This window comes from Alosa sapidissima, chromosome 12, assembly GCF_018492685.1.
Source record: "Alosa sapidissima isolate fAloSap1 chromosome 12, fAloSap1.pri, whole genome shotgun sequence".
Classification (NCBI taxonomy): domain Eukaryota; kingdom Metazoa; phylum Chordata; class Actinopteri; order Clupeiformes; family Clupeidae; genus Alosa; species Alosa sapidissima.
The window spans coordinates 5,001,419-5,024,273 of NC_055968.1; the positions used below are offsets into that span (position 1 = coordinate 5,001,419).

General features: G+C 45.3%; 1 protein-coding gene across 4 annotated transcripts in view; it reads left to right on the forward strand.

Moving 5' to 3' along the window:
* Positions 1–22,855, forward strand: part of pde4ba (phosphodiesterase 4B, cAMP-specific a) — a 175,036-nt gene that overhangs the window by 103,464 nt on the left and 48,717 nt on the right. Inside the window, exon 1 of one of the 4 annotated variants that reach the window (XM_042111978.1) lies at positions 2,350–2,704. The exons of 2 other annotated variants lie outside the window; for them this stretch is intronic. In XM_042111978.1, the coding sequence (XP_041967912.1) occupies positions 2,538–2,704 (167 nt within the window). In that variant the 5' untranslated portion in view covers positions 2,350–2,537. Of the gene's footprint in view, positions 1–2,349; positions 2,705–12,231; positions 12,370–22,855 lie in introns of those variants that run through there. One more of the 4 variants, XM_042111979.1, reaches the window with a different exon arrangement.

The following is a 22,855-nucleotide window of genomic DNA, read 5'->3' on the forward strand; positions in this document are numbered from 1 at the left end:
GTAGAAAAGAAGAAACCAAAACGTATAAGCACATATCATATGCCTACACTTACAGATACATTTACAGTACAGAAATCAATTTCAGTTAAATAGCTGAACTATCAAACAAAATATTTACATGTACACAAAGAGGATAGACCCATATATCACATACATCAAAGTTCTCCTGTTTTATGGCAGGTCAAGATATAAAATGCAGCTAGGCACGAGTAGTTTGTTTCCTCTCCCAATAGTATACATATTTTCATTTGTGGAGATTTTTTAATTCTTTTATATATTTTTTGAATTCAGCAAAAAAAATCCCTTTTATAGGTGCATATCTAATACAAGGAAGGAAATGTTCCTCGTTTTCTGCATCGTTCATACAGAAACTCCAGGTGTACAGTATGTCTATTCATCATGTTTGTTTATGCCTGCCCATTTCCATGTGTAGGCTACGGTCACTGCTTCTCTATTTTGTCAGTGTAGCTCTTTTTTTCTATCTTTGATTTTATTTAAATATGGCGCTATACAGTAATTTCTGTTCTCTCTCTCTCTGTCTCTCTCTCTCTTTCTCTCTTTCTTTTCCTCTGACTCTTTCCCTTTCTCCATCTCACTCTATTCCCTCCCTCCCTCTCTCTCTCTCTCTCTCTCTCTCTCTCTCTCTCTCTTTCTCTGGTGAGGGTACAGACCTCCAGCTGACGTCTGCTTATCACCTGGCACTGAGCTGGAGGAATGGCTTCCTGCTCCTCTGTATAAACATCCAGAGCCCAGCTCCAGTCTGATACAGCTAAACTCTCTCCCTCTCGCAGAGGAACATTCAGTTCAGACCAAAACCAACCAGCAGTAAGAACTTAAGTCTCCCCCAATCCCTTCTCAAAACATGCCATGACCATATATGCGGTCTCCCAAGTCCAGCCAATGAGCGATTGGGCATGTGATTCCTCTCCTTTTTGGTCAGTCGGCGCGGTGGGAGATGACTCTTTGACTCTGGTTGTGTATGAGAGTGCTGAGTCCTCACTAATAGATCAGCGGAGGGGTGATTTGAGTGTGAATGCTGGTGTGTGTGTGTGTTCAGAGTCCAGGTGGAGGACAGGCGCACAGGCGTGACTCCTTAAAACAGCTGATACAGTGACAGAGGATCTGCACGGACCCCCGTGGATCAGGTGACGGTCTACCGATGATGCGAGGAGCGAGAGGGACAGAGAGCGAGGAGAGAAAGAGAGGGGGATCAAAGTTCACTCATGAAACATGACCTGCCCATGCTGGCTCCAGGGCACCAACACTCACTCACACACACAGGCATGCATACACACACACACACGCTGTGCACGCACACACGCATGCACACAAACACACCCACATGCCTAATGGGTGGCAGGGAGGTGGGTCAGAGCACCTTGCTTTACTGCCTAAATTACTACGCACACATGCACACACACACAGACACACACACACACAGATACACACACACACACACACACACACACACGCACACACACACACATACACACAAACACACTTGTACTAGTAGATGGCTTCATGGGAGAGGGGGCGTGGCTCAGCTCAACTTCTACGCCCTCCATACACACACACACAGACACACACACACACAGCAGGCACACACACGCAGCAGGCACACACACCACAGGCACACACAGGTGAAAGAAACACTAAAAAAGACAAAAGAACCAGTCTGAGGCCAGGAGAGCCTGAAGCTCTCAATTGTGGAAGAGGAAGCAAAGTGAAATGGAGAGATGAGATGACAGAAGAGGATAAACCAGTCCCACCAAGAGAGCGAGCAAGACACACGCCAGCAGAGTACAGGAGGACACCGGAGAGGGGATCATTACGGGTCGGCTTTACTGGACGGTGAAAGGGACAGAGAGAAAAAAAGAGAGAGAGAGAGAGATAGAGAGAGGAAGAGGGAGGGAGAGGGAGTATCATCTAAGGGTGTAGCGTCCACAGGGAAGAGTGGATTGAGGGATCGAGAGGTGGGCAGAGAGGACAGACATCGGACCGGAGAGGAGAGACACAAACTTGACCCTGCCTCCTGAAGCCTCCGACACCACAGAGAGGGAGGAACAGGAGGAGGAGGCTCCAAGACTGGACTCCGAGACTCAGGAGGGAACGAGGGAAGCAGAGCACAGAGGGAGAGAGAGAGAGAGTAAAGGAAAAGAAGTAAGGATCATACAGTGTGTGTGTGTGTGTGTATGTGTGTGTGTGTGTGTGAGAGAGAGAGAGAGGTGTTTTTAGTTGAAGCAGACAGACTGGCTGACCTGGTGGCTTTACCTCCCCATAGCGGATCTTCCTGTTTGCTGATGACTTAAGCAGAGGCCTTCGTGTGAGCAGTTTCAGAGAGAGAGAGTGTGTGTGTGTATGTGCACACGTGTCCAACTCAACTGAACGTGGAGCTGGGGGCTGAACGCGGAGCTGTTCGGACCATACGGCCAGCAGCACAGACTGGAACCCTCCCAAGCTGATCACTCTCACCCGCCGCTGCATCGCTAGCCGCCAACACGCTGACCTCACCGCCAACCACTGCGCCATGAGCCACAATGACTGACAGGACGGAAACCTCGGGCCAGGCCGAAGAGGCCTCTGACCCTCCAGGGACAATACCGGACAGGATGACCCTGAACTCCATCCTGGACAAGCACAGGAAAAGCATCAATCGCTCTCTCAGCCTGATTCCCTTCACCTACCGCCGACACTCCTGGGTCTGGTAGGTGCTGTTGAGACGGGCCTGTCAGGGAAATAGACCCCAGTGAATAGAGTTCCATTACATTCCACAGACAGGGTTTGTCCATGTCACATTGACTGGATTTGTAAACTGTTGCTGTGGTAGAGGCTTTCGTCTGACTTTAGTCTGAATTTTGAGTTGCTGTAAACTAGCAGAGGGGCCTGCTGACTGGTTGTGGAAAAAATGCTGCTAGGTTGGTCAGTCTAGAAAAGAGCTAGGTTTGTGTTGAAATACAATATAATTAGTACTTTGTGTGTGTAGTGGGGTTGTTGTGTGAGTGTGTAAGTGGTTGTGGGACTGGTTGAGTCTGTTTAGTTTGTTCAGTTTTGTGTGTGTGTGTTTTTAGGCTCTTTATGTCAGCCCACTGCTTTTTGTAAATGGTGCTCTTTACTGCTTTGAGACATACTGTTTATCTGTGCTCTGGTATGTTCATGTTCTTTGTGCGTCTGTGTCTGTGTCTGTGTCTGTGGGCGTGTGTTTTATGCATGTCCTTCCTATGTCCTGCATGGCGCCGCCTCTAACCCGCACTCTGGTGTGAGCTGCCCTCTGCCTTGATTAGGCCTCTGGGCTGTTTGGGGGTTATCACCCTAGAGGCCTGGCTCCAGGGGGCTACTGGCCCTGCAACAGCCCCCTTAACTGTGCTGCCTGTGGCTGGAATGTAAATTGGAAGTGGGCCCTGGAACAGAGACTGTCCTGCTGTTGTTCTTTACATACCACACATGCCAAACATAGCGTACATGCTACAATTGAGCCAAGATGTGTGAGTTTAGAGTCTCTTGAAAAACATTGGACATGCTCTCTTTCACACACATGCAAAAACACAGGCAGGCAGAAGCATATCAAGAAAATCAGCACGCATGTCCACACACACACACACACACACACACACACACCTACAAAAGCTAATTGCACAATTCACGTCATTGGTTTCTGTTTGCCTTGACTCTCTCGTAAAAGAGCTGCTGATTTATTCATGTGTGAGCTCTGTTATCGCACTCTTCCATCTTAGCTGACACGTGGCCGCCAAGAAATCATCACTTTCTTTCTCTCGGTGCGCCGCAGGAGCCTAACCGGGGGGTGGGGGGGGGGGGGCGACATCGTATCCCGTCGTTGACGCACCGCCGTCATGGTTACGCGCGGCAGCCAGGGCGAGCGTCTCCTGTTCCCTGCTCCCGAGGCTCTTTCACACTGTGTCGGCTTACGGGGTCACTTAGGCGCTGAGGGCCGCGCAAACACCAGTGTGGGTTTACGCCGGACACATGTAGTGTCAGCTCTGATGGCCCGGAGCAGTCACAGAGTGCCGGTGTGTGTGTCTTTGAACTCTGTCATGCTAAACATGGTAACGTGGTAAACATACACACATACACAACCTGTAGTGTTATCAGCTGGTGTTATCAACTGATGTATGGCCTGTTGGGATGTATTGATAGGAACCAAGTGTGTGCCGTGCCGTGTGTGTGTGTGTGTGTGTGTGTGTGTGTGTGTGTAATGGCTGAGAGCTCAGGTTATCTGTCTGTTGTGATCATCCTCCTCTGGAGAGAGAGGATCAAGGCCTCTCTCCTCTCCTCCCTCCTCTCATCCCTTCCATCCTCAGGGCCATGTCATATATCTCTCCTCCCATTGTCCTCTTATTCCCTCTCTACCTCTCTCTATCCCTCCTCCTCTTCACATTTCTCTCTCTCCTTTTTCTTCTTCTCTCTCCCCCTCTCCTTCTGTCCAGCTCATTTGCTGTAAGTGTAAGAGTAGTAGTGGTGAGGTCAGTGGTCACTCCACAGGGAGCTGCTTTTAAGTGCTGATGAAAATGTATGTCCACCCACCACTCCAAGCCCCTTCACACGAAAGCACCTGTGCAAGGGCCCCATGGTGAAAGCACGTGTGCAAGGGCCCCATGGTGAAAGCACGTGTGCAAGGGCCCCATGGTGAAAGCACGTGTGCAAGGGCCCCATGGTGAAAGCACGTGTGAAAGGGCCCCATGGTGAAAGCACGTGTGCAAGGGCCCCATGGTGAAAGCACGTGTGCAAGGGCCCCATGGTGAAAGCACGTGTGAAAGGGCCCCATGGTGAAAGCACGTGTGAAAGGGACTCCATGCTGGGCGCTCTCCCTTTCCTCTGTCGCTGGCCCCCCTTTGTTTTCCCTTTTTCTTCTATCACTTCTTTCTTTCCTCTGTCTGATCCCAGCCTTCCGTGTTCCTCTCTCTGCTGTTCATCAGGGTGGAGGATGTTTCCTTTTGAATTGCTTTCTCTTCATTTTCATCTCTCCTGCGTCCCCTCCCTCTGCCCCCAGCGGAGATGACCGGAGAGATGGTCATCTGTGTGATGACGGATTGGCACCTCTGAGCCTTGTGCATTTCTTTTTTTGTATCACTCATTCATCCCCCTTTTTAGTGACCTTGACCCGTGTTTCTCCTTTTGTCATTGACTGGCCGCTATTGTTTCCTTATTCATACTTTCATTTGGGTCTGTTCTGTCCTCGCCTCTCATCCTCCTCTCCCACTCTGTTGTGGTGTGTTTTGCATGTCTGTTGAATATGCATGGCCCATGGAATCTGAATGGCAGCTTTGTGCTTCTCCTCTTTTTTGTCCACCTCTCCCTTTCTCCCTTTAGCCTTGCGCTTTTCCCCACCTTCCTGTGTTTTGTTGACATCTCAAAGCCTACCGGCTATCAAAAGGAAGAGGAACAGGGGAGAGGGGGGTACAAAGACACAAAGAGAGTGAAACAGAGAGAGAGAGAGAGAGAGAGAGAGAGAGAGAGAGAGAGAGAGAGAGCGAGAGAGAGAGAGAGAGAGAGCACTGACATCACTGAGGGAGGGGGCAGCCCCTGAGTGGTGGGGAGGGAGAGAATCCTTTGGTTCCAGAGATTAGGAGCTCATTCATTCTGCTGCAGTGGTCTGGTGCCCGGCCAGCGATGTGGCATCGCACATTGAGGGAAGGTGTTAGGAGTGAACGAGAGAGAGAGAGAGAGAGAGAGAGAGTCAGGATTAAAAACAGCAGAGGAGGGAATTGATTTAGAGGCAGATGAACGATGAAAGAGTCTGTCCGCCGACCGTGAACGATCTCATTTTCTTTTTCATTCCTTCCTCCTCTCCGCTCTCCGTCTTTGTGTCCTCTCATGTCCAGTGCTCCGCCATACCGGACTCATCCAGTGCACAGCAAATCAGCTTTCCTCCGACAGGAGCACTCTCGGCTCACAGCCCTCAGCCAGAGACTTTGTTATTGAAACAAGAACTGCTTGTTTATTTGTCTCCTGCGATACGTTGCCATGGGACGTAATTGGTGCTAACCTCGGCGGTTTCAAACCATAGTGTGGTGATCCAGTCAGAGAATGCGCATTTTCCCGTAGTCATAAACAAACTCTCCACCAATGAGCTTGTGTTTGTGGCATGCACGGACAGCCACAGAGATGACGTCACCTGCACCGACATCATTTCCTGCCTCTATGAGCTCATCCGAGGGATGCGCGTGTGGCGTGCTCGCTGGGTTTTCCCATAAGTCTGCCAGTGAACTTTCCCATCTCCGTTGTGCTGGAGCTGTGTTTGCACCCCCCGTGCTCCACCTCTGAGGCCGCATCAGACGGTGAACTCGTGCTCGCGTTCACACAGCAGTGTGCTGCTACACGCTGGGGCGTGCCGTCACGAGCGCCAGGGGACAGTTGTGGCTCTCGGCCCTGACGGCTTATCTAGTGCACCCTGGCACAGGGTCTGTGGGGGCGCAGGGTGGGTCGGGGGGGTTAGAGTGGCATCTCTGCAGAGCCTCCAGAGACCACAGGGACTGGAACGTCAAACCAGCTCCGCTCCGTAGGCTTCTCCTCCTCTGCACCCAGAGTCACCAGGGCTGTGTGTCACTGTTACTCACATCACAGGTCCTGCACACACGCCTCTGTGCACCACAGGAAAGTCACACAAACACACACACACACACACACACACACACACACACACACACACACACACATATACATTATCTCTCTCTTACGCACACACATGTATACTCACACCCTCTCACACACACACACACACACACACACACACACACACACTCAGACACAGTCACACTCATACACAAACCTCTCTGCTTCTCTTCTCTTCAGACTTGTTTCCTCTGTCTAAACACTGTTGAGATATGTCTGCTTTCTTAGATAAACAATATTGACGTTTTGAAAACTATCTTACCATCCATGTTAAGTGTGAGGGATTAAGTGTGAGGGCAGAGTGAAAGCTTGGCGGCAGCACCTGAGGAGAAATCCTTTTGAGAGATGAGGGCAGAGTTAACTGGCCTCTGACTTTAATGCTGAAGCCTTCAGACAGGGTGCCAAGCACCAGAGTGCAACTAATAGGATTGTAGTGAAGCAAACGCTGTAACACACATACACACACACACACACACACACACACACACACACACACACACACACACACACACACACACACACACACACACACACACACACGCATGCATACACACACAAACACAATCCATTTGGCTGTGGGATGTTTAGTGTAATAGCCATCAGAGCTGATGTGTGGCACCTCATCAGTCGTGACTCACGGCTCTTTGATCCTGCACTCTTTTTTTGGGCTCTGGAGCTGACGGAGAGGTACGTTATTTATGACTTCTCCCCTCCGTCTCTCTCTCTCTCTCTCTCTCTCTCTCGCTCTCTCTCTGTCTCCTCCTTTTCTCTCCCAACCCGCTGTGAATCAGTGATCTCATCCGTCTCCCCCTTCCCTGTTCCAGCTTGTCCGTGTGTGTGTGTGTGTGTGTGTGTGTGTGTCTGTGTGTGTGTCTGTGTGTGTGTGTGTGTGTGTGAGCGAGCCTCCCGTGGGATTAGGTCGGAGTGTGTTTGTTTAGCTGCATGCCCATAGAGGTCCCCCCTAATGGGAGAATGACGTCGGGGATAAGTGCATTACGCAAGGCCTTCATTAGAGTGTAATAAGCACATGTAATACACTTAGACTGTCTGATCCAGCGGTGCACCTAATGCCTCTCCTGGTGTTCTTTTGCAGCTTTGTGGAATTTCATACAGTACCTGTATTGGTGTGAAGAGATGAAAGTGGGTTTTCCCTTTACTCATCCACGATGAATAGTTGGTGTAATGATCTAAGCACGTCATCAGCAGATTTCTATTGGTTGAAGTTATTTTTTATCATAATTGTCTTTTTGATATGGAAATATTATGAGGGTCATCAGCACCAAATGTATATTTGTAAATCTATTCTGTCCTGTATAATAATGTAATACTAACCCAGATTTCAGTCAATGGAAGGTCATTCAGTCTCTGTGTGAGGGCTCCATCTAGTGGTGAAAATGTGATGTACCTGCAGTGTTGCGCTTCTGTGCATGTGGTGCTGCCCTCTAGCGGACATCATGATCTGCAACTCAAATGATGTGGAGCAAGTCCAGATGCTGCTCCCACTATTCCTGAGTGGACTTCAGATGACCAGATGCATCTCTAGATTTCAGCAATGTGACCAAACATTTCTCCTCTCCATGTAAGCAGCAATCACAAAAACTGCGTTACAATGTCCAGAACTGGACTAGACTGCTCATCCCCTGGCTTCATCAATTAAGCTCCAGTAGCAAGATGCCCATATACCCAACCTCAGGATGACAGCTGGGCCATCACTGCTGTTGTACACTGCAGCACCACCCTGGCAGACCCCTGACTGCTCCCGGTCTTCTCAGAACTCATTTAGAGACTGTTAACATTCCTGATGCCCAACACACACACCTTTGTCTCTTACAGGATCAGCTTAGGCGAAGGTGTTGGTGTGTGTGTGTGTGTGTGTGTGTGTGTGTGTGTGTGTGTGTGTGTGTGTGTGTGTGTGTGTGTGTGTGTGTTTCTTTTCTTAGCAAAGGAAAATGAATGCTTTTTTTCTGCAAGTGCACTTTTGTATTGAATTACAGTGATCAAAAGTCACACGCCCTTGCCTAAATTAGGAGTGTGGAGCTAAAACGCTCATTTTTAGCTGTGAATTTTGCTGACCATGATAGAGGGGTTTGTCCATGACGGATGTAAAGACTTAGCCATTGTTCTTTGAGCCAGTCGCACTATGGCATAAGTACAATTGTAGTATGACACGAACAGAATCACTCGACAGCCTCTGTCTATCCGAGCGGGACACCTGCGCTGATTCAGAGCTGCTGGGTTGTTTTTATCACCCCATTGACTCACAGGCTCTGAATCACTCAGCATGTACTACTGCCATTCAGACTAGGCAGACAGAGAGGGATCATCTGCACAGCTCATGACAGTGACTCAATCCTGACCCATCCCACCGACCCTACGAACCCCCAGTCTCCCACCCACACACACACACAAACACACTCCAGGACAAGAGTCCTGCATACTGACCCCTTAACCTCAGGCTGGTGTTACCACGGCGATCGACGTGCGTGAATAATTGCCACTGGCACACATAATCCAGCGTGCCAGCGCCAGTGCACTTGAAAGGAGTGGAACAATAGTGACTTATTCTGACACAAGCACGCCAGGAATGCCCTCGCAGTGACGTCGCAGGGCATTATGGTGGGGAGCACGTGTTGTGGCGGCCAGCCTGGGCTGGACGTCCAGCACGCTGGTGTGGCGCTGGGCTCACTGGCTAAGACAGAGTTAATAGTTGTTGAAATAAAAACAAAATGTGGTGATTTGTTACATTAGCCCAATCACATAAGCCCATATTAGTTTGCAAAAAGAACATAGACAAGTATATATACTTTTTTGATCCCATGAGGGAAATTTGGTCTCTGCATTTATCCCAATCCATGAATTAGTGAAACACAAACAGCACACAGTGAACACACAGTGAGGTGAAGCACACACTAATCCCAGCGCAGTGAGCTGCCTGCTTCAACGGCGGCGCTCGGGGAGCAGTGAGGGGTTAGGTGCCTTGCTCAAGGGCACTTCAGCCGCGGCCCACTGGTCAGGGCTCGAACCGGCAACCCTCCGGTTACAAGTCCAGAGTGCTAACCAGTGGGCCACGGCTGCCCTACAATGTATCATCTCATATAAAAAATCCTGAAAAATATTCATAAAATATACAATAACACATCTCAAAAAAGTTGGGATGGGGGTAACAAGAGGCTGAAAAAGTTGCGTAAAGAGTTACAGAAGAGGAACATTTCTCAACTTATTTGGTTAACTGGCAACATGATTGGGTATTAATAGAACATATAAGCGGAATGATGTATACTGTACAGGTCTTGAGTAATGCCATCCAGACATTTTTTTCAGGGAAGACCTTGAATGTTTCACGTCAATGATGCTAAACTGCATTCTGCAAATAATAAAACATTATGGCTCCATTGTAAAAGAGTCCATGTACTAAAATGACCTGTCTGCAGTCCAGACTTGTCACATTTGGTGTGTCATGAAACAGAAAACAAATCTTTGAGTCATTCTCAAAACTCCAGCAACTGGTCGCCTGTTTTCAAATGTTTGAGACTATTGTTGGACGAAAAGGTGAAGCAACATATCCCTCTACCAAATCTTTTGAAATGTGTTGCTGGCATCAAATTCAAAACGAACATACAGTACAGTATATTTTCAAAAATATATAGGGTTTACATTGTTAGAGATCATAGCCTTTGTTTTCATTTCCATTTTACACAGCATCCCAACTTTTTGGAAATGGGGTTGTTGGTTTGGTTGCTGTTCTAGTTTCTGACACGGATTAACTTCCCTTTGTTATATCTCTTTACCAGAGAGAGTTTTCCTAAAAGTGTATGTTTCATAAAGCTAAAATGTTCATGGCTGATCAGTGGTTGTATGTACATGTAGTGGACATTCACAGTGACTTCCTCTGTGTACAGTAGTCTGAAGCCATTTCTGCTTTCTGCTCTCCTGTAGTTTATGAGAATTAACGTGAATACACTCATAGCCAAGGAGTGCTCAGTGCTGGTCTGTGTGATTGAGGAGCATGCAGTAGACATGTAATAGACTGCTATAACTTCTCTGAGTCTGTCGGCAGCTTGCCCATGTGTCAGTCAGCACTTGCAGTCCACTTTAGCGGGGATCTGGAATGGATTGGGCCTGTTATCTCTCTGACAGGAACCTCTGTTGGCGGTTATCTCTACACCAGAGCCATTCTAGAATGCTGCGTTGGACCTTTTCATTGTTGTTACAACCTCTGCAAACCCTATAAGTCCTATACTGTATGTCTGTTGTAGTGTGTAGTATTGCTTTACTGCAGGGAGATGGAGAAGGGTGAGGGCATGTTTGAAGGAGATGATTTATTTATAGAGTTCTTGTTTAAGTTTATTTGTGTTCCGACAGTCCAACGTCAATGCTCTTCAAGGGACAAGCTGTCCCATACACCATTCAAAGTGGTCTGCTGTCCCCTTGCCAAAGACTCACACACACCACGAACAGAGGCTACCCGTTAAGGAATCATCTGCTCATATTCAGCACACACACACACACACACACACACACACACACACACACACACTGGCACACTTACCGATGACTATCTTTAATCACACTGTTACTATAGAAATCGTTAGAAAAATGTTGAAAGGTGACTCAGCTGTCATGACAGCAGTGAAAGAGACTCTGTATGGCATTCAGCAGTCTGTTTCCAGGACGTGTAGACTTCCATAGAATTCCATTCATTAGTAGAGTTTATTTTAAAAGAAACATGCCGTCCATTTCTCTGCAAAACAGCATTATTGAAAAATGGAAGTTGGCTTTTTCAGTGCAGTGTTGATACGTTGTTTATAGTTAACGTTGGCTGTTATGTTATTACCAAATGATTCATTTGAGCTTCATATTGGCAAATAAGAGAAATCTCAATGCACAGTGGGGAAATATCCTGCACACTTTCTGTTCTCCAAATAGTATTTACAGAAATGTCACGGCATGTGTTGTGCTCTTTGAAACAGTGCTTAGTGTGTGACACGACAGCCTCAAAGTCTTTTTGTTTTGGAGCATTTCCTTTACATTGTGCTCTCCAAGCCACATTGTAACCAAATAGCCTTAGCTTCAAATCAGCGTCATATAGCTCTTTGTGTTCATATGTGAATAGCAGTACACACACCCTCTCTCTCTCTTTCTTTCTCACTCTCTCTCTCTCTCTTTCTCTCTCTCTCTTCTCTCTCTCTCTCTCTCTCTCTCTCTCTCTCTCTCTCTCTCTCTCTCTCTCTCTCTCTCTCACACACACACTCACATGGGTGAGTCCGTTCCACTGTGTGCGCTCCGCCCCGGGTCTTGGCGCTGTCTCTGGCTGTGCTGTGCTGAGTGCTCGGCAGCCCCGGTGGCTGAGGCGGCCGCGGGGAGGAAGTGGCGGGGCAGTGGCTTGGAGCGGAGCGGAGCAGCCCAGCGCAGCTCAGCTCAGCCCAGCGCAGCTCAGCCCAGCGCAGCTCAGCCCAGCCCAGCGCAGCCCAGCAGCTCTGTGGGAGAGAACGCACGGCGGCAGGACCAAGCAGGCGCCGTGCTGGACGGGAGGCGTGTAAAAGTGAAGTGCCGCTTTCACTCTCAGTTTTTACGCAGACACACTCACACACACACGTGCGCGCCGTTGGTTTCCAGCATCCTGGCTTTGGCTGTTGTCACCGGGGCTATGCTCCACCACCGGTCACCCTGTCACAGAGGCAGGGTCCACTTTGACTTCTCGGAGGAGGTGGTGAAGAGACTGCATGCCACTACCACTCTAAGGTCAGCCTTGTGTGAAATGTCCAGCTCTCTATTGTTTCTTTCATTCACTCAGTTGTTTTTGTTCACAGCTAGGAGCAACTCTCTTAAGTAAATACTGTAGTCCACTAACTTTTTATAAATGTACTATTTTTACTACAAAGTTTCCTCTCAAACCTTTCTAGATGGATTTGAATTGTGTCGGCTGTTCAGTCCGTTGGCTCTCTCGTCGTTCTGTCTCCTCAGTTTATCTTGTCTGTGCAAATTCCCCTTGAATTTGAATACTCTATAACTTCCAGTTTCATAACATTTTATGGTCATGACAGAGCATTCAGCATCACTGTTAAACGTTTTTGCATATTGCCCTTGGTTCAGATGGGTTCACACATTTCTCTTTTTCACCTTGCCATCCTGCTCTTGTTGTTGTTTGTGAAGCTCAGGTTCAGAAATGTTGATTTTTTTTATTTGGTCTGTGATACTGTACATACGGAGGGATTCTGGACACAAAACCTGTGTCTGTCTGATTTGTTTACATTTGGTTACCACAACAAGCACGAGGTCTCCTGTAGCCAACACTCAAGCTCAGCTTACTACATTTATGCTCATACCTTACAAGGCTCTCTGTTGTTCAGTTGAGTAGTATCTCCTGTTATGTGAAACTCTTATTGTCTCTTATTGTTTGATTTGACGTGTTTATGTAATGTTGGATAGTTTGAAGTATGCCATTATTTATGACAGCAGCGTCAAACTGATTGGAAGCCATGGAAGGGAACTGCACTGCGCACATGTGGATGGGGGTTTTGTTTTACTAACATAATATCACTAAGATTCATCTGTTTATGAAACGCATGAATGCAACATTAATGGCAGACCCAGAGAGACAGAGCACTGATCCACCTGATGAGCACAATGTGTGTGTGTGTGTGTGTGTGTGTGTGTGTGTGTGTGTGTGTGTGTGTGCGTGTGTGCATGCATGCATGCATTCTCACTAAATGTGTGTGGAGGTTTCCCATGACACCAAATGCCAACAGAGATAATCTCCCTGACAGGCGGATTTGTGCTAAAAGGCAGGAGATCAAATGTTTGTCTTGGGATTGGAGGGATTCTCCCTGTGTGTGCACAAGAGGCCACTAGCCAGTCAGAAAGCTTGAAGCTTCCTTTCTTTGTTTGGTTAATGTGTTAATATATGTGTGTGTGTGTGTGTGTGTGTGTGTGTGTGGACGCGTGCATGCCTGTGTGTGTATATGTGCATGTCAGTAGATCTACCATAGGTAGGGCATGACCTTTTGACATAATGTGTCGTGATAGTGTGTTGTTACATGTGACGCTATGGTGACCAGTCTTGCTGAGCCACGTTGCTTGTGTTTTGCTCGGTCTTTGTAGGAGCTGGAGAAATGTTTGTGTGGGAAGTTTTGGATTCAAGTCTGTGCTGAGAGCAGAATGGAGCCTGAATTGGCTAATGGCTCGTATATACAGTCTGAGCACAGTCAAGCATCGTTATTTGTTTTCTCAACCTTTTGGGTTGTGGTGATGTCACGTTCAGTGGGGCCGATCTGTATTACTTCGCCTTTTTAAAGGTCTGCTCTCATATGTCAGTTTCATACTTTCTCATGAGAAGTTGAACTTACTGTGCGTAAGCAAGCGCAGGCATGCATAGAAACATGCACACGTGAAGATATCCATTTCATATGCACAAATGCACACACACACACACACGCACGCACACACACACACACACACACACACACACACACACACACACACACACACACTATGCACATGCATACACACATGCACACACAAGCTCACACATACAAGCACGTACCCAAGTGTTTTGAAGAGGGTAGAGGCTGGCAGAGCTATGTGACCCTGGTTAGCCAGTGTAATTTGGGCAAAGTATGCAGTTTGGGGGATGTCATGGAAAATGCAGTTCCCAACTGTAATTTGCCATCCCAAAGCAAGCACCATTTAGAGCAAAAAAGCTAGAGTCCTGTTTCTTCTCCTCTTGCCTCTGCCTCAAACTTGTTGGTTCTGTCTTTGAACTAGACAACAACTTGCCTCGTCTTTGAAACGTTACATCAGTAAAGTGTCTTTGTCATTGTTTGAAATAGCACAAAGAAGTTAATGAAGTGGAGACATTTACATGCCCAACAAAACACACATACAATCTGCCACCAAAATCAACTCCATATTCTCTACCTTGTGTCTTTGGTCTTTCATTCATGAGTTTTGAAGTGGATGAGCATTTCTGAATGAGTGGCCATTTGAATTTTTGGTAACACTTTATAATAACTACACACAATTCATCATTTATTAAGCTTTTGTTACTTATTAGTTAATGGTTTGTTCATCATTAGTAATTTCCTGTTCATACATAATGTATCATCAGTAAAGCATTTGTTCACACATTTATAAATGGTTTGTTCATAGTAAATAAGCCTATCCAAAAAATATGTTTGTAAGTACATGATTTATACTTAATAAGTAATGAAACAACCACTGGCTTCTGTGTTTCCGTCTGGATGAGGATATTTCTGGAAATGGAAAGTGTTCACCTCACCATCATTTACATGGTTACTGTACTTATTGTGTTTGGAATGGATGAAGCTAGTTCACGGTTTTATAGTTATATAGTATGTGGCACATATAGAAATGCACATATAGAAATTGTTCCTCACAAGTCTTTATAGAGCTGAAACTGCTGAAGAAAAATGTAGGGACACAAATACATTGTAATTTTTATTTATTTATTTTAAGTAGGACAATTGTGTTTCTAAACATGTAAATACAGATGTAATGTACAGTACCTGCCTAGTAGCTGCAAGTCTTTTACCTTTGTCACCAATGAAAAGCCAGGTTGTAACGACGTCATGGAGTAAAAGATAAATAGTCAAAATATGTGTTTGTCTTTCCAACACACTTGTTATGACTGCATTCCAAGTCGGTGCGTTTGTTAGTGCGTCTGTTCCAGTCATCTTGTATTTGTATTGTTGGGTGGAGTGGTTGCACTTTTCACCCACACCTCCTCTTGAATGCGTGTTGTCTCTTGTTGGCTTGTTTCCTGCGCTGTATGGGTTTGTTCCCATTTCTGTTGGCCAGGAAAGCGCAGCAGAGGAAGGAGGTGCTGACTGATCCTGAGTCAGTTAGCACCTGATAATGAAAGGACATCCCCTTTACTTCTGCTTATTCATGACTAGGGTACCACAGCTCCCTGGTTAGATATGTACCAGAAGAACATATCTAACCAGGTTGCGAGGCAAATATCTGCCGTTTGTGTTGCGAGGCAAATATCTGCCGTTTGTTTAAGCGGATCTCAAAGTACATTCATTCCAATCTCATGTATTTATTCTGTTTCATTTATTTAATTGTATGCAGTGGACAGTAACACCTTTCAGTGTGTACACTATTGTATTGGCACTGTGGATGGTTTCCACTTAACCACTAAACTGATTTCCAGAGTCATCGTTCTCTGTCACACTCCATGGGCTGTGCTCTAGCATCTTGAGACTCCCTTTTGTCCTTCCCCTCATCCTGTTACTGAACATGGATCAAGAGCACCCCAATTTTTAATATCTTGACAAAAGACTATCTCTCTCTCTCCCCCTCTCTCCCTCTCTGTTTGCCTCTGTGTCATTTTTCTGTGGCAACGCTCCACCTAATTGCTGACTTTTGCCTCTTCATTTGCTGGAGGTGTTGTCTATAACACCTTGTTTTGTGAATACCGTTTTTGGGTAGTGAAAACACACACTGCATCAAAAACGCTCTGTGTCACACACTCACATACAATTTGGTCAAACACAGGTGTCTGAATTGATCTGATCTGAGTTTTAAAAGTAAGAGTTGGCTGGTATTGCCCAACCAAAAGGATGTAGCGTTACATCTCATTGGAAACTTTGTTGCCATCTGTCATTGCCATACTGTATGTATTACTGGTAATCAGACTGTGACAGGAATGACAGTAATTTGGAGAAGGTAGGAATTTGGCTTTGAATCAGATGATGGAGGTGGCTGACACAACACCTTTTTTGTGTGCTTGCCTCTATTTTCGGGAAAAGGAGAGCTATTTTTTCATCTTGGGGTTTCGCCAGCGTCCTGGGAACAGGACGTGTTGACAGCACTGGGGGCTGCTGGGGTCACTTCCTGATAGCATTCTCAGACCTCCTCTCTCTCTGGGGGGACGGAGTGAACTACAGTGTGTTCCACTGAGGAAGGGACAACCCCACAGATGACCAGCGGTCTTGGATTCACTCCTGCTATTACCGTACATTATTCCTAAAGACACTCTCTTGACCCTGTCTATACTCCTCCATCCTGAATCTGTTTTTAACTGGGTTTGCTGTGCTGGGAACTCATTACAGGGAATTAGCATCTCACAGCGCAATGCTGACACTGCAGCTCATAAGCTACACATTTTAATCTTTTAAGTGAATGGGGGACAGACATGCCTGAATCTCAGCCAAATGGTGGATTAGGGTTTCCTGTTTATGTGTATATTATATGCATTTTTCTTTCCTGAAGAAGTACAGACAGCTCTAGAGGCAGACTGTAATTATCATCTGTGAAAGGCAATAAGTGGTCTCTCTCAGACGTATTGTAATATGTGTTTCTATAATTGTCTGCTGATTTTGCAAACCATTGTGTTGTTCAACAAGTTAATACATTTTTGGGAATATGGTTTAATGAATATAAGTGCAACACAGAAGAAAGTGCAGTTTTATTTGGCTGTGGATTTATATTAATGTCAACATCTATTGTCCCATAATTCCTCATTACTGTAAATAACATTTGTCATGTAGTTACTTGGCTAGTATGAATATAACCCTTCTAAATGTTGTAGTTAATTTCAAAAGTAGTTATTTCCATTGCTAATTTCAATGGCAGGTAGGTTAGGTTTCTATCCTATTACTATCAGTAGTTTATCTTATATTGCAACCATGGCACAGATCTAATCACAGTGCATTACAAGATTGTTGTGATAACACAATTCTTGAGTTTTTTGTAGAGTGCCTCACAGAACCCAGTTTTCCCTCAGAGATTTGTTTCATTCTAAAGTATTCCACATTTCCAGCTGCTGGAGAAAGACTAGTGTACAGTATGTGCAGGCTGCTGGAGAAAGACTAGTGTATGTGCAGGCTGTTTTATAACTTGCATGGTGACCATATGGGAGAGATTTGGCAACTGATAATGGCATAACATGGGGCTATGGCATGTCATAATAGTGTGGTGTAAGCCCTAAGGATAATGGATAAGATCATATTATGATAATGACATATACTTACACTGATGAGGAATGTCGTTTCTGAACATTCCATGTATGATCACTGAGGAAGCCATCAATTTAGAGGTCACTGTAATATCTGAAGCATTTTGATCTGGCCACCACTGGATGCTGGTGATGTGTCTAACAGAGCATTTTCATGATCATGAGCAAAGTCATGTGTGTGTGTGTGTGTGTGTGTGTGTGTGTGTGTGTGTGTGTGTGTGTGTGTGTGTGTGTGTGTGTGTGTGTGTGTGTGTGTGCGTATATGCATGTGTGTATCTGTGTGTGTTTTGCTGCTGTTCCAGGCAGAAGCCCAGCAATGTCCTTCTCTTGAGTGGTGTGTTATCAAGAGAGTGAGTGCAGCAATATGTCCAAGCAGCTTGTTTGTTTTACTGCTGGCACGGTAACACCATGCCCTGATAAAAGAGGATAAAAGCCTCATTCATTCTGTTCGGAAAGCATTCCTTTATTCATGTTCAAAACACACTTCATGACGTCACTCACAAAACATAACTTTTTAGGATGGTAGGTGCATAGCTCTGCTGTTTGTTTAAGATATAATGAAACTAAATTTTATATGACCGTTATACCGTCCTCTTTGACATCCCACTGTTGTTGAAAGGCCTGATGGTGGCAGTTAACCAACCTACTAAGTGTGACAATGTCTCTGAAGGAGAGTTAGTCGTCCTCTTTGGAAAAGCTCTCTGTCCTACTGCTATTTCTATCTGGGTGCCAAGCACCAAGCCCTGTGGTCACGTGCTGGCAGACCCACATCGGCTGAGACACCAACACACGCTCCTCTCTTTCTCACACACACACACACACAAGTGCACATGGGAGTATACACACACACGTGCATACACATGCACACTCACATACTCCTTTCTGTCACATGCACACACACAGACACACACACACACACACTCGTAATCTTTTCGTTCTTCTCCAACACTCTCAGCTCCCTTGCTGTTCTTGCCCTCTTTCCAACCACTCCAGAGATGACAGCCCAATCTGAACTCATCTCTGCTTCTCCTCAAAGCAGTTTATTTTGGGCTGGCCTGAAGTTGACGTGGGGAGGGGGGAAGCGGTGGAGGGGTCTGTTCTTTTCATGTGGCCAGGAGGCAGCTCGTCTCGGCTTCCTGTCCAGACGCGCCACGCAGGGCCACTGGCTTCGCTCGCTCACTCACTCTCCCCCCTGGCTGCTGGGAAACCTTGAGTCCTGCCAGATCAGATCAGCCCCCCCCCCCCCCCCCCACTCCTCTCCTCCCCCCGCCTGCTTCCCCTCCATCGTCCCTTGGGGGAGTTCCACACTCTCTCCCCACCTCTCTCACTTCCTCTCCAGTTACGGTATTCTGTATCTATCTGTAATTTGTCTTGTACTGTACATCTTGTCAATATTTACAGTGCCTCTCCACTTGTAATGTCGGATGACATACAGTAGCTCTTGGCACACTTCACAGTTCTAACCGTTCTCTTATACAGTACCATTCATGTATCTTTTTATCGTTTATATCACAACCTTTCAAAGTTTTATCAGATAATCACCCACGCACACATACACACACACACACACACACACACACACACGCGCGCACCGTGCACGCACGCACGCACACACACACACACAACCACACACGCATACACACACCGACCTGGGCGGACACTAGATATATTCAACACACATATACAGTACATACTGTACATAAATCACCACAATCACATTCACTTGACATGCGCTTGTGGTCACTTTATTCACAAAAGCGTGTGTGCTTACAGCTTCTCTGGTTGACCCAGCAGGTGAAAGAGCAGCTTGTCTGAGGTTTTAAAGCACTGCTCTTTGGATTATGAACACCACGGCGCTGTGTGTTACTACCAAACCATGTCTTATGAAAGAGCTCAAATCCTCTTACGACTGCAGCTGATCTCCCATTACAAGTCACTTTGTCACTTGAACGAGATTGAATTGAATGGCTTAGAGGTCAGCAAACCAAATCCTGAGGACTGGATTTGGTTTGCCTCTGAATTAGACCGAAGGCTGTAATGATGAGGCACACATAAGACGTAGAGCAGGTAGACTACCTGCTGCGCTAGTCAGCTAGTTAGCTTGTAAGCTAATAGTTACACATGTATTTACACTACACTTCCCTTAACCAAGAGATTAGCATTTAGGCAGCTATATCCTCCTGAGACCCTGCGTCCTCATTGAGTACATAACATTTAGGCTTTGCAGGACTTTCTACTTCAATATTCTGAATACATTTCTGTTGCCCTCATTTTATGACAGTTATTTGTACCAGTTAGTAGTAATAAAAGCACATTGGGCTACATTGTCTTGACACATTACATTGTATACAAGATGGCGTCGATATCAACCTACATGACAACTGTCGTCATGGTAGAGTACCAGTGTAATTTATGGTGTTGAAACTTCTTTGTTTATGCTTATTAACAGTTCTAGTATGATATGGCATACATTTTTCACATTTACTTTTTATTGTAACACATCAGGAAGCTTTTATCGGTTTTCTGATGAAATAAACAGAGTTACACTTTGTTACACAATGGCGATTTAATTGTGTTTTATGGTAAAACAGACCCAATGTCCTCATCGGACATCACTTTCCTCAAAAACTATCTATGTACAGAGATTTATTTTGTATACCCACGAAGCCCTAATAAACCAAAATAACTGAGGGCCCTATTTTCACACTGGCACATGGCAGAAGAACAGCGCAAAGTTTATTTTCATATTTTGCACATTCTCTTTTTTAAACAATGCGCCAAGGGGTGTTGCAATTAACAACCTAAGGAGTGGTCTGGAGCGTTGTCTAAAAATTGCTATCGTACACGGCACGGAAGTCCATGGCAAGTTGTTCATATGTTATTTTAAGAGCGCATTATCAACAGTGGTATGGGTGGGTGCACAACGCACCATCCTTCTATCATCCATGAACATGCACCAGCGCACATCCATGCAAAACATACAAATTACACGATTACAACGGGAAACATAATTAGAATAAAGATATTACGAAATACATCTCACAATGAGTAGTTATTTACCTTCATTTGCAAATTGGTAATGACTGAGAGGCAAATATGAAGCACAGTTGAAGACACACTGCCACCAGATGTAAGCAACTCTTCTGCATACTGTAGAACCCTTTTTTATTCAGTCATTCAAACATTATTGGGGTAATTGTTGCTTTTCCAAGCTATGTTTTCGATGGTAACCCATTGTCAGTCAATAGTGAAAGTAATTAACTGTGTATAACTGTTTTGTCGTTGACTGACACCACGGTGAAGTTAGTTTCACTTTACCAATGAGTTCAAATAATAGATGAGTGCAAATGTGTTTAGTGTAATAACTGTTCCATACGGTCTCGCAAGTAGATTCCTTCAAATGCGCTGCTGACTATTAAAATACCGATGCATTCTTTAAAGTTGTGCTGCACACTGTTAAAGGGAATGACAGATGCAGAAAAAACACCCATAACTGTTTAAGAAACCTAGGAATAATGCCTTGTTGCGCCATCCGCCCAACGTTTGATAACGAAAACACTCCCAATGTGGACATCCCACTAAATTTAAATAAGCTTTTCGCCAGTGACCATACGTTTTAGACTGTCAAGATGGGGCCCTGAGAGAAATAAAAAAAATGCATTCAAATGTATAACCCGGGTCTTAGGAGGATACAGTATATAGAATAGTAAAGAGAGACAAAAAAGCAAATGGAACCTGGGTCCCTGTGGCCACTTGGACTGAAGTGTAGTACAGGTGCTACTGCTTGCTCCATCTGGTCATTTTAAGTGGAACAGCTCAGTAAACATTATAAACTGACCAACTTTGTTGAATTAGCCTCAAGCTCCATCTCCACGTCCCCAGTGTGAGTGCAGTATAAAGCGTGGGCCCTGCCACTGCCTCCATGGGAGAGAGTGCTACTCAGTGCAGTACTGAGCACAGGAGGGCTGCCATTTGTACTCTCAGGGGATGATAAAGCATAAATAACCTGAAAGGTGAATTATTGAGTACACTGTGAAAAAGGAAAAGTCAGAGCTGTCCATTTTATCAAACCATATTACCTTACAATCACATGAAACAATCTAGTTTTGAATGAAACTGTGTCAGACCAGTGCTTACATGGCACATACTGTAATACTGTGGCACGACATAATCAGCATGTTTCAGATTAAGGCTTCATCTTCAAGTCTTTAATATCAAAATGATCTTCCTTTGATGTCGCAATACTAATACTCAGTACATGCCACCTGTATAACAACAACAACAGGTTACATTTATATAGCGCTTTTTTTCTTGACACTCAAAGCACTTCACAGGGAATGGGGAATCTCACTAATCACCACCACTGTGTAGCACCGACCTGGGTGATGTACGGCAGCCATTATGCACCAAAACACTCACCACACACACCAGCTTGAAGTGGGGAGTAAGGGAATGAATGAGTCAATTACACTGGGGGATGATTAGGGGGCCAGATTGAATGAGCCAGGTTGGGAATTTAGCCAGGACAGGGAACTCCCTACTCTTTGCGATAAATGCCATGGGATTTATTAACCACAGTGAGTCAGGACCGACCTTGGTTTATTGTCTCATATGAAGGACGACAACTCCTACAGTACAGTGTCCCCGTCACTGCACTGGGGCATTGGGATCGATCTTTTATAACACAATCACATTGAAATTACATGAATGTTTAACTTAATGTTTAGCTTAACTTAAACAATTTCATTGGAATTACTTGATCAAATTGGGTAACCACGGCATTAATTCATTTTGTACACTGAAAGAGAAATGTTGAACTAATTCTAGACATTTCATTCATGTGCAACCGTACTCAATAAAATCAAGTAAATTGATCACTGAGCAATAGGCATGGAAATTAAGAGGTCCAGGGGGCCTGATGTTATCATGATTATGAATGTTTGTGCTCTGATATGTATGTCATCATATCAGTGCTTTCTTATCTCTTTTAAGGCATTTAATACTTTTGTCCTGTTTGGTAGAGTAGTGACTAAGCTTACAGTCTTGTCACAAGGCCACCACATGTTGAACTGAACTTTTGTTTACATTTTGTTCTGGTATTTTTGATTATATTACAGTATTTGTTTTTGGTCGTACTTTCATAATATTCGTGTTGTGTTTATGAGACTGTGTAAAGTGTGTGTGTATGTTTATTATTGTGTTGATCTCAGTAAACTGATCTGTGTGTGTGTGTGTGTGTGTTTCTGT